The 13,078-nt window shown below is 37.8% G+C and overlaps 1 protein-coding gene across 6 annotated transcripts in view; it reads right to left on the bottom strand.

Moving 5' to 3' along the window:
• Positions 1 to 13,078, bottom strand: part of igsf9bb (immunoglobulin superfamily, member 9Bb) — a 154,556-nt gene that overhangs the window by 24,507 nt on the left and 116,971 nt on the right. For 4 of the 6 annotated variants that reach the window (XM_056263072.1, XM_056263071.1, XM_056263069.1 and 1 more), the window contains exons 11-17: positions 12,884 to 13,034; positions 11,767 to 11,890; positions 7,448 to 7,623; positions 5,172 to 5,398; positions 4,713 to 4,797; positions 3,233 to 3,394; positions 2,840 to 2,885 (exon numbers count right to left, since the gene is read on the bottom strand). In XM_056263072.1, coding sequence (XP_056119047.1) covers positions 2,840 to 2,885; positions 3,233 to 3,394; positions 4,713 to 4,797; positions 5,172 to 5,398; positions 7,448 to 7,623; positions 11,767 to 11,890; positions 12,884 to 13,034 — 971 coding nt within the window. The remainder of the gene's footprint in view (positions 1 to 2,839; positions 2,886 to 3,232; positions 3,395 to 4,712; positions 4,798 to 5,171; positions 5,399 to 7,447; positions 7,624 to 11,766; positions 11,891 to 12,883; positions 13,035 to 13,078) is intronic. The other 2 variants (XM_056263073.1, XM_056263070.1) reach the window with 1 other exon arrangement.

Genomic DNA, 13,078 nt, shown 5'->3' on the forward strand with positions numbered 1-13,078 from the left:
GAACAGCAGGCTGAAGGCGGCGTCCAGTTGAAAAACCATGAAAGCCGGCGTCCTCAGAACTGCAAGGCAGGTGGCTTGCTCCGCTGAAGGGTTTTTCGACGGTGGCGAGAAGGCTTCTCATCCAGAGATCAGCGAAGTGGTGAGTTTGCTGAAGGAGATAAAATCTGGAGTTCCTAGGCGATGCTTGGTCCCTTTATGTCGTAGACCACGCCCATTCTGCCGGGCTCTGATGTGTCAGGGCGCGAAGTGCCATCTGAGCCGCCTCGCCATAGGTTCGTGCAGTTGCCGCAGCACAGTCAATGACCGCGCTCGCACTCATCTGTATCTGCTGTGCAGCTACACTGCGTTGTAAAAATTTGGCTTCAATATTCTCAAGAAAAAGAGTTTTCCCATAGCGTAAGCTAGCCTTACGCAATACAAGAGACCTCTCGAAAGGGAAACACCTTTTTGTAGGTGTTGTGATACATATTTGCATTCCCCTTGCAAACAACATGTCCAACATATTTTGAATTCTGAAGCCTATTAAATATAATGTTAAATAAAATCCATATAAGGCAACAATAGGCCAGGGCCTATTAAGAGGTCTCGGTAAACTTCCAAGAGGGCCTCAAGGTGACTTAAAAGGATTTAAAATAAGACAAAACAAGCATTATAATAGGCTAAAAAACAGTTTTGGGGAGTAGCTAAGTAGCGACGCTACTAACTTAACAAAATTTTTCAGTAGCATGACAGTAGCTCAGTTTCTCAGCTCAGCTTTTCCAGTAGCTAACTACTTCTTCCATGTATGAAAGAAGTGCAGTGTCTTCTTCTAGAGTGCATTCCCGCCATCTATTGTTTTGTCACGCCTCTTTACGGTTTACTAAGGCTGTGTCTGAACTTGCCCCCTAAACCCTCACCATAGTTCACTTGAGGTTGTGAATGAAAACGAGTGAGTGAATTCGAACAATGAGTGCGCCGGAAGGCCTGCCGCTTTTGCATAGTCTGTGCTTGCTTTTTAATAATTATTTGAAACTTGGCAAACTGGCAGCCCCAGTAGTAAGAGGAAAAGATTTATCTTGAACTCTGTCATAGAAACTATGTATAAACCTTAATTAAACAATTAAATAATCAATTAAAATAGAATTTATGCCTGTATAATATTCCGCTGTAGTCACATTGGACACACCTTGGAAAATGGATGGATGTTGAGCGTACATCGGTTGTATACTAGTTTTTGCGGTGCATTGTGTGCACTCGATAACGTCCAATATTGTTTTGAACACCACTATAAATGGCTGTGCCCTTAAATAGTGCCCTATTTAAGGATACAAGGGGCGATTTCGGACACAGCCAAAGAGATTGTCTGATGATTATGTTAAGAACGGTTGAGTTGATATTTCACATGAATCGACTAGTAAAGGTTAAACTTTGGTATGTAATCTATGCAAACCAAAGATAAAACGCTGTCTGCGTCGAAGACTTCAAGCACGAATTTAAGGACGCACATACAGGTGAGTAATAGATTAATTTTGCTGCTTTATTGCACTCTTTATAAAATGTCTGTTTCTGTTTTAAATACAATGATGAATCAGTGTTTCCTAGAATAATCTGTCCTGCTACAATTTCGCAATGAACCTTAAAAGATCCCTAACGTTGTATTTTTCGCCATTGCTTTGGCAAAGCATCTGTCAATCGAACAGAAAATGAATTCACAATATACCTTTGTGCATTTATCACATGGCAAAGGCTATGATTTATTTAAATAGGTATATAGCTTAGTTTGTTGTGGCGGGTTTCAGAGCGAATCTCAGAGCTGCTCCGTTCACAGAAAATGCTGCGAGCTCCATCACTGCATGTGCTGTGGGCTTACCATACATTTTTGACTACTCCTGTATATCCAATTTAAATTGCATGCATTTTGTTCTTGCAATGATGTTACATTTGTTGCAATTTTTTAACTTTGACAAACAGTCAGTTTGAGATATATATTTGAGTATTGTGTGTAGGTTATATATGGATAGTTTACAAAATAAGACAATATAGACTATTCTTTGAAATCACAATTGTATTGCATTACGTTTTTTTAAACGTTTTAAAAAAGCAGATTCAATATAGCTAGAGCCTTTTTGATTGTAACTTGTAGTGTAGCTAACCTGGATATATGAGGTAGCCTAATTTTGAAAGTTTGATTTCTAGACCTGGAAAAGTCATGAAAATTAATAAAATCTTAAAGGAATAGTTCACTTAAAAATCATTTACACACCCTCAAGTTGTTTGAAACCTGTATGAATTTCTTTCTTCTGCTGAACACAAAGGAATATATTTTGAAGAATGACAGAGATGACAGAGTTTTCATTTTTAAGTGAACTATTCCTTTAAAACGTCATGGCATTTTATAATGAATAGACATTTTACACGTTTTTCTAAGCTATTGTAGTAAAAATCCTTATTCGTAATCCTTATCCAGTGAATCACAAATGACTAAATTACAGCTCCTAAAACTTCTGGAATAGACTCTACTTTTTTGTGGACAATGGAGTCCCATTGGTTGAGAACCGATTGATCTAAAGTGCAAATTAAGGCAAACGCATGAGAGAACTATTTAGCATTCCAAACTAATGGAAAAATGAAGAACCTGCTCTTTGATGAAATTAACTTAGGCCATCCAGTCTATGAACACACTATATCCATGAATTACCGGCCTATCACTGAGCAGTAATTAATGGGTCTTCTAATAGGATCTTTAAGCGAGAGGGTGGACCTGTTAGATGCTTTGATTTATGAAGCATACTCCACTCTCGCTCTGAATGAACTGAGGTATAATGGGAGAAGTAGGAAGTTCTTAAAATACATTACTTACGGAGTCTCCACGCTCTTTCTGCAGTGTGTTATAGACAGAGGGGGATCTGTCGAAGAGAAAACCGGAGAGAAAGAAAGCAATTAGAGATTTAACACATGCATAAAAAGACTCATTTCCTGATGAAAAGCACACTAAGAGCTTGTTGGGAGTTCTGCAGCATCATTTGTGCAATAGTGGCAGTTACCTGTTATTTAAACCTCATCATACTGTAAGAGAACAAGATAGTGGGGATGTCTTGAATGTTAAATAAATGGAATTGCTTTAGACAAAAAAAGTCTCCCAGTCTGTTTGAATTGCATCAAAGTCTTCAGTCTGTCTGTAGGGTAAGATGTAAAGTGCATGGGGTTTGGATGAGAAAGAGAAGGACATTCTGGCCGTAAGGGCACCACTGACCTCGTCTCCTCTTGAGCTTACGCCGTCTCTGTTTGTTGACGAAGCAGGCTGCTAGTGTGCTGAAGAGGACGGCTGCTGCCAGGAAACAGATGGTGGCCACAATGCCTGCCACCACCGGCCGCGCCAGTCCCTCGTCTGGCACCTCAGGCGGCGGGAAATAGTCTGAAAGATACAAACAAGCTCGCCTTCAGCACACACACACACAAGCTCTTTCATTCTTAGTTGCCTAAGACGGGCTGTTTTAACAATAAACCATACAGCTCATTTTGTATTATTTAGTTAATAGGAGGGAAGGTTGGAAAGACTGAAACATGAAATAGCCAGCTATCTTGATTCATAAAGACATTAAAAATACATTTTAAATCACAGTGGGATGCTTTAAGAAATTAGATCAAAGACTGAGCAGCCTCACATTTATTTTGACTTCAAGTAGTGATTGAATTCCGACTGTTGTGCTAAAACTATCTATTTAGTGAAATCAATCATTAGGGGTGGTTGTCAATCACTAGAATATGGTAACAGACAAGGTTTGTCAACAGAACGAAATATAATAAAATACACCAATCATGTAAAAAAAAACAGGTTTACACTATTGTTCGAACGTATTTCTTTTTATTAGAAATTAATACTTTTATTCAGCAAGGATGCATTAAACTGATCAAACAGTAAATGCTGTTCTTTGAACTGTCTATTCATAAATCATGAATATATATATATATATATATATATATATATATATATAGTAGCACAACTGTTTTCAAAACTGATGTTAATAATAAGAACTGTTTCTTAAGCACCAAATCCGCATATTAGAATGATTTCTGAAAGATCATGTGACACTGAAGATTGGAGTAATGATGCTGAAAATTCAGCTTTGCCATCACAGGAATAAATTACATTTTTAAATATATAAAGACTGAAAACAGTTATTTTAAATTGTAATAAAATTTTACAATATTACAGTTTTACTGTATTTTTGATCAAATAAATGCAGCCTTATTGAGCATAACTTAACTGACCCCAAACTTTTGAATGGTAGTATATGGTGACATATATCAAAAGTGAATATTTTCAAAAGTTAAAATATCCCCTTAAAAGTGATAATAAATATTTTGCCTACTAAATACTAAACAAACTGGCATGCCCATATTCTTTGTTAAATATTTATTTTTGTATTTGTATTTTCAGTGAACATTAACTGTGGTTTGAGATATTGAAACTATAAAAAAATTGTCTGACTATATTCAAACAAAAAGAACACTATGCATCCAATATTTCTAAATGTGAACTTCCTTTAATTCTCAAACAAATGAAATAATTCACTTTACATCCATCAGATGGCAGCAGAGTCTCATCAAACCACCACTAATTCAGAGTCAACGCATTCCATTAATGTGTGTGTGAGCCTACACAAAAATGTCAAGAGTACATTACAAAATATCACCGTACATGTTTTAAAATCCTCAGTATGGGCACTGACCTGTGCTAGAGACTCCCACTACATTACTGGGCTCACTGACAAGGCCCTCCATAACCGCTATCACTCTGAACTCATACCAGGCCTCCTGTAAAACAATGCAGAGAGAGACATTTACAGCATGTTTCCTTTAAATAGGTGTATTACCTGAAATCACTAGAAAAATCAGTCCACTGAAGGTTCAGTTGTAGTAGATTCAGATTGGAATAAATTTGCATCCAAATGTGACAAATATGCAAAAAACTTCTGAACTTTTCATTACTGTGAGTAAAACCTTGAGGAAGATGTCTGTCGTTTTGCTTTTTTCCTTCAAATTTACATTTTAGAAAATGTAATAAAAATATAATTTGCATGGATGTCAAATGGTCATAAAAGTTTATAGTTATAGTTTATCCTCAAATACTGCAGAAATGGCAAAACGAGCTGTGTGTCAAACTTTTGAAATTGTGATCACAGGTATACCTGAACCAGGTCTCTAGCCAAGAGCTCTGTCTCTCCAGCAGGGATTGCATCATCAAGTACATCCCACCTCTCCCCGAGGCGGAAGTCCATGATGTAGTGATCAATTGGCGACGTGTGATTGGCTGGAGGGATCCATGTGAGTAGGACTCCCTGCTGTGTCCGGTTGGCTGTGAGGCACCGTGGTGGGGTAAGCAGCACCAGTGGTTCTGGGGTACTTATAGGAAATACTAGAGGGAAGAAAGCAAAACACTGTATCATCATAATATGCAGATATTATGCACAAGAATGCATTATTCACAAGAATAATATTTCTTATTATTATTAATGTTGAAAACTGTTGTGCTGCTTAATATTTTTGGTACTTTTTTCAGGATTCTATGAAGAATAGGAAAAAATTGCATTCATTTTGAAAATAAATATTTTGTAACATTATACATGTATTTTCTGTCACTTTTGGTCAATTTAATGCATCCTTGCTGAAACTGCTGACCCTAACTGTCTGAACGATAGCGTTTTAGAAGAGATAAATGTGCTAGTAATTTTAGTATTTGTTGCTAGTATTAGTATTTTTTTCTAGTAGCGTTTTTGGTAACACTTAACTTCAACCCTTTATGTATGAAGCGTTATAAAGGTATTCATAATGTACATTATAATGCATTATATGTTTTCATAAATAATTGTAACCAAAGTTAAAAAGCATTATAATATTTGCAGATTAATTGTTACATCTGAAATTGGTTGTTTGTCATGATGTGTTTTAATGTATTATACTTTCTAAAGTATTGGGACACCTGACCATAACACCAACAGGGACTTAAATGACATTGTATTCTAAATACATAGACATTAATATGGAGTTGGTCTAACCTCTGCAGCTTTAACAGCTTTCACTCTTCTGGGAAGGCTTTCCACAATAATTTAGAGATTTTCTGTGGGAATTTTTACTCATTCAACATACAGAGAATGGATGAAATAGCCAAAAGGTCTAAATGGACCTTGCTTTGTCACTGTCAGTCAAGCTAGAATAGAAAAGGGCCTTCCCCAAACAGTTTCCACAAAGTTGGAAGCATAGTATTGTCCAAAATGTCTTGGTATGGCGAAGCATTAAGATTTCCCTTCACTGGAAGTAAGGTGCCTAGCCCTAACCCCTAAACAACAGCTCCATACCTTTATCCCTCCTTCACCAAACTTTACAGTTGCCACATTGCAAACCCAGATTCACCCATCAGACGGCCACACAGAGAAGCGCGATTCATCACTCCACAGAACATGTCTCCACTGCTTTAGAGTTCAGTGGCAGTACATCCCTCCATCCGATGCTTGTCATTGTACTTGATGATGAGGCTTATATGCAGCTGCTCAGGCATGAAAACCCATTCCATGAAGCTGCCGCACAGTTTTTGTGCTGATATTAATGCCAGTGAAAGTTTGGAACTCTTGATGACTTTTAGGCACCATGCGCCGCCCTCAGCACTTAATGACTTTGCTTTGTGACATTACATGGTCTTCTTCTTTGTGGCTGAGTTGCTGCTGTTCCTATACACTTTCCAATAATACCAATTACAGTTGGACGCAGAATATCTAGCAGGGATGAAATTTCACAAACTGACTTAGTGCAAAAGTGGCATCCTATACACAGTACCACGGGTGAAATCACTGAGATCTTCAAAATGACCCATTTTTTTCACTAGTTTGTAAATGCAGACTGCATGGCTAGGTGGCTGATTTCAAACAGCTGTTGCAATGGGCCTGACTGAAACACCTGAATTCAATAATTAAGAGGTGTGGCCCAATACTTTTGTCCATAGTGTATATAACATGGTGTAATATACAGGTGAAACTCGAAAAATTTGAATATCGTGCAAAGGTTTCAGTAATTCAACTTAAAAGGTGAAACTAATATATTATATAGACTCATTACATGCAAAGTGAGATATTTCAAGCCTTTATTTGTTATAATTTTGATGATTATGGCTTACAGCTATAAAACCTTTTCCCAATATTTTAATTTTGAATTTGGGGTTTTCATAAGCTGTAAGCCTTAAATCATCAAATGAACTTTTGCACGATATCGAGTTTCACCTGTAGTTAGAATCAAGAATTTGTTGCTTCTTTAGAAGTACTAAAAAAAATCAGTGAGGAATCATAAAATGTTAAGAGTCAGAATTTCAACTTTAATCGCTTAATTCTTAGCGTTTCTATCCCTACTATAAAATGGACTTCTGTCAGGCAGAGATGAACTTGTCACTGAATGTTGGATCGCACGGCTGACCAACCTAGTGTGTTCACAGTGACGACCTCGCTGAACGGGCCTGTTCCCAGCTTGTTCTGGGCCAGGACGCTGAATTGGTAGGCCGTCTCGGGCTCCAGGCCTTGCACCAGGAGCCAGTGCTGCCCGCTGGGCACAGGCATGGACAGCCAGTCATGCGGTCCTAACTGCTCCCTCTTCACCCTGCAGGAGGAGTCACATGCACAGATGGAAAAAGTTGTCATGCATGCACATACGCTTGGATAATGATTATCACGTCGCTCACAACACTGATGAGAGCACTGCCTGCAGCTTGACGGAAAAAGACAGCTTGTTTGGCTCAGTGTGAGTGCTCAGTGATATCCAATAATACAAAACTGTCTCATCATTTCCCAGAGGAAATCCTGAAGAATGCACCTGCATTTTCAACACCTTGTACGCCCTACATCCCTTTTCTCTGGCTCTCTTGGGAATGACCTATGGCTTGAAATGAGTCTTATGGACAATACATCTCTTACAGGAAACAGTAAGAATGGCTGCAATGTTTTGGATAAGTGGAATAGAAAGTATATTTGGTCACACTTTAGAATAGGGTCCAATACTCAAAATTAACTAACTATTAACCACAACGTTTGCAATAAACTCTAATTACAGCTTATTAATAGTTAATAAGGTAGTTGTTAAATTTGGGTATTCGGTAGGATTAAGGGATGAAGAATATCGTCATGCAGAATAAGGCATTAATATGTGCTTTACAAGTACTAATAAACAGCCATTGTCCTAGTAATATGCATGCTAATAAGCAACTAGTTAATAGTGAGAATTGGACCCCAAAATATTACTGTATATTTTAACATTTAGATTTTTTATATTTACAATGTATTGGTTTTTTTTAGCTACAGAAGCCAGTGACATCATGCCCTATTGCACACATCCGTTGCAAGTGTGACTGCATCTGCAACCAGTATTCTGATAAACTACTGCTCTTGGCATGCATGGAATGACGCCTGACGGATGTCCTATTGTTCCTATTGGTGTGAGTCATAACATTCCACTGAGGAGTAATTGATCACTTCCTCCATGCCCTTATAACATGAGAGTTCACAGGCTCTTGAGATGTGTGTTATTCACAGCATCTCAGCGGTCGCTCAGCACCTCTCCTGCAATACACAGGAAGTAGCAGGAACGCGGCAACTATCTGCGTCAACGAGGTTGACGGAAGCTGTTGTTTAATCTCACGTGGGTCACCTTTAAAGGCCATTCACACACAACCTTTAAAGCATGAGTCACACTGCCCAATGTTTCAAATGACACCTTTAGTCAGCTCTTGGCACAGGCCTCCAATCGTTCGGGTACCTGTGGTGGACACATCAGGCCAGTTGATAATGATGGTCTAAAAAGAAGTTTGATGCAGAAAGGTGAGGGAGGCCTGGAGGGTCCTCCGGAGGGCCTTCTATTATGCCTGTGTGGAGACTTCTTATGCCTGTGTGGAGTTCTCCATTAGTGGAAGGACTCAAGTTGGTACAGACTATGAAGAAATGCTGAGCGCATACAGACCCAATTTCCGCATATATGACATCGATCTGTCAGCAAAAATAAAATTGAAACTGAATTTAATTCTGATCTTGGCAATGTACATGGAAATAAATTTCTTGATGAGCGAAGTCAGATGAAAGTTCATGTCAGTGTTTTTCAATCTTAAAGCCACATTGTTTTATCCATGCTCTGCATGAAGAAGACTAATATTAATATATATATATATGTATATATATATGGTGTAATTATTCGGCCAAAGTTAGACAATGTATACTGCTTCAATTTCCAAAGAAATGACCACAAGCACTCATATGTACAATACTAAAAAAGAAAAAAAGCCTCAAGATTTTAATAATATGTCAGATTTGAGCAAAAAATCTGAAATTGGGCACCACAAATGTATATATGTATAAACAATACCAATCAAAAGTTTGGGGTTAGTCCCTTTTTTTTTATTATTAATAGTTTTATTTAGCAAGGATTCATTCATTTATTTATTTATTTTTTATTTATTTTTGAAACATTTCTATTTCACATAAATGCTGTTATTTTAAATCTTCTATTCAATAAAGAATTACAAATATATATATAATACAATTTTTATATTGATTTCTGAAGGATCATTTGACACCGAAGACTGGAGAAATGGCTGCTGAAATTTTAGCGTTGCCATTGCAGGAATAAATTATATTTTATGATTATATTAAAATAGGAAAGTTATTTTAAAATTGTAATGATATTTCACAATATTGCTGTTATTACTGTCTTTTGATCAATGCATCCTTGGTGAGCATAAGACACTTCTTTCAAAAACATTCAAAAATCATACCGACCCAAAACTTTTGAATGGTAGTCTATGTATATACAGTATGCCTATATATACTGTATATATCTATATATATATATATATATATATATATAAACTTCCCCTTGCATCTCATATAATCTCTAGACTTTCTCCTCTTTTTCTCCATGTGTCTCTAAACTCTCAGACTACATTTCATGACTATTTATAGCTTGAAAAGGACTGAAATATGTCACCAGGGCTTGTAACGGTCAAAACCTGTTCATGCTACATACCCATTAAACATGGCTGCCATCTGTTACCTGGTGTGACATTGGAAAAATATGTTCTAAAAAGAGTAAGTAGCAAAGCCACTATTTAAAGGAGCTTAAAAGACAAACGATTGAGATGTTCTTGCTCGTACCCATCGAAACAAACAAACAAAAAGCATGTGTCATTCTATAGGGGCAGGAGCACAGAGAGCTATAGAATGCTGATATTCCGGGTGAATATCGCAGAGGACAGCGCCAAAGAAGGAGCAGAATCACAGGGATGCAGAAGCGCTGGCATGGGCGGCAGAGAGATGAAGAGAGGCGAAGGAGACGAACGTGCTGAGCCAGAAGCGAGAGTTTGCCGTAATGGTCATGTCAATAACAAGAGTACCTCCGCAACCTATAACCTCTTTTAAACCTGATCGTCACCTTACCAGAGCAAGTAATGGAAACGTATAAAATTACGTTACAGTAAATACTTACTTGCAATTGCTGGCTCTCAGCATACGGTTACAATATCAAAAACTGTTTAGCACTGAACTGCGAGAAGGCACAAGACAAAGTCTTTATATTAATAAATACTTTTCATACATCACATATCTCAGAATCTATCATAGTTCAGAATCTATCAGGGCTTAATAAATACTGTATGTACAAACTGGAGGTTCACCGCACCTGCCAGACATTGGCAGTTCAATAAGCTGGACCTGTAGTTGATTAATTAGCATCTGAAAAGTTCTATTGTACTTCAACATCATCGTTTAGAACTTAATTTGATGTTTTTGATGTTAACTCACCCTCATGTCGTTCCATTGTATTAAGAGACATTTCTCCAAACATCTTTTTTTTTGTGTTTCACAAAAGAAATAAAGTCATACATGTTTGAAAAAAGACATGGCAGTGAGAGAAAATAAAGTAGAGAATCTTTCATTGAGTGAACTATACCTTATTTTTCTCACAGTATGAATGGGTCTGTATATATGAATGTAAACATGAAAATATATATAGCTGCCTTTATATTTTAGGAAGGGGGTCACTGTGATTAAATAAACAATAATAACAATAAAAAGGCCTTACCCTAACATACTGTAAATGTGGCTTCCATAACTATAATCAGCAGTAGACTGATCCTTCTAAATCACATGAACATGCCATTATTTTTAGTGTGCTGAAGTGATTAAAAAGCAGTCGAACTGCACACAACACCAAAATGGTCTTGTCATCTTAATAAGGTACTTTGCATGCAGCTCGACTCATAACAACTCCGTAGAGGGATTTTACTGCCAGATCATTCCAATTCTATCGTTATGAGCCAGATTAACATGGCCAGTATGCTAGGGAACTGCTTGTAGAGGGGGGGGGGGGGGGGGGGGGGGGGGGACTCAATAAAGAAAACAGTGGATCTGGACTAGTCATGAAATGATTATCTTTGTTCAAGACTTTCCGAAAAAAAAAAAAATTGGAAGTTATGAACAGTACTTTGAAGAACAAACTAGACTATTTTATTCATTATATGAACTACAAAAATTCCTAACTATGATGCTCTATACCCAAAATTATCTCCATAACATTTTAGCTGCATTTCCATTAATATTAAAAGAATGGAAGGCCCTGCTGGTCATCTCACCCATTGGGGGAAAGGTTTTGCCCTGTCCCACACCGTGCCCCCAGATGTAGCAGCCTCACAGCAGCAGCAGAGCTTAGGTCAACAGTTAGGAAAAGAAGCAGAAAGCAAAGCATGCTGGGATGACTCACACATGGCCGTACCAGACTGAGAATGTCTGCTCAAAGCCGCCATCGTAACCAGATTCCCACGAGACGTTGGCCGAGGTCGTCGAGACCGAAACGTGGACTTTGGCGGGGGCGTGTGGGCTTGTGCCTGTGGGAAGAGGACAGCTTGTGTCACACTTGATACAAACACACACTTGTACACAAAAGCTAAACCAAGGCCACACACATTTAATTTCCTGAAGCGTTGTCTGTAGAAAACCCTCGGACAGAGCGATTAGATCACTTGTCTTAACACAAACACTTGCGCTAACACAAACAAACAGACACAGTGTGCATTATTCATCCTTTATATCTTATTCAACAGATAACCGTTAGCTTGTAGGGATGCTTTTGAGTAAAATAATCCCTCTATACTAAGACACTGAAACATTTCAACAGTTTGAGTCCGCTCACAGCATATAATATCCCTCAGAGACCTGACCTACCGAAGGACTTTTACAGAGCTTTTTGTGAGGAACTCACTGAATAGCTAAAAGAGAAAACCTACAGTTTAGCCTAGCAGCTGCTGATCAGCGACTCAACAAAGATTCTTTAACTGACAGCTTCACTGAAGCTACACAAATCCAAACAGTGTCTAATAGCACAATGGATACTACAGGGCAGTGGGCAGCAATATAAGGACTTAGCTGGCAGTGTTGTTTTATAGCAGCACATGTTGCTAATAAAAATAGACCATGGCAACATTAGCATTTGTGCTACTCTCCTCTCCTCTAAATAAAAGGTTTTATTTATCAAAATAAATAAAACTGAAATAAAATAAAATATTATATAAAATATATAATATATAAATATTATATAAAATCATATCAGAATAAAACTAGAAAAATATATGTTGACTACAGAAATTTCAATTAATTTAAAAAAAATTCCCTTTTCATGACCATGGGAACCCAGGGTCAAAAACCACTGTCATCCAGCAAAATATAAACAAAAAATACATTATGCACCTTTAAAAAAGTAACAGGGTTGAGTCTGTATGATGTAATATGATCAAAAAACATTGCTGTATGGAAGAATCACTTTATTGCAAGTAGTGTTTGTGCATCATGAAGTTGCACCATTTGTCTCCTACGCCTCCTACCGATTACTAGGAGGTGCGTGCTGGCAGTGATGCTCGTGGCGACATTGGAGGCGACACACTCCCACTCCCCGTGGTCCTCCTTGCTGAGAGATTTGAACTGTAAGCTGCCTCTTGGTAGGACGTTGTGCTTGCTTCTGCTGGGCTTCCCTACCTTCTCCAATAAAAGAAAACAGTTCTAGCAAGCGGTTGGGTTGG

Source organism: Rhinichthys klamathensis, unplaced genomic scaffold (assembly GCF_029890125.1).
Source record: "Rhinichthys klamathensis goyatoka isolate OS25496 unplaced genomic scaffold, OSU_Roscu_1.1 h1tg000197l_1, whole genome shotgun sequence".
Taxonomy (NCBI): domain Eukaryota; kingdom Metazoa; phylum Chordata; class Actinopteri; order Cypriniformes; family Leuciscidae; genus Rhinichthys; species Rhinichthys klamathensis.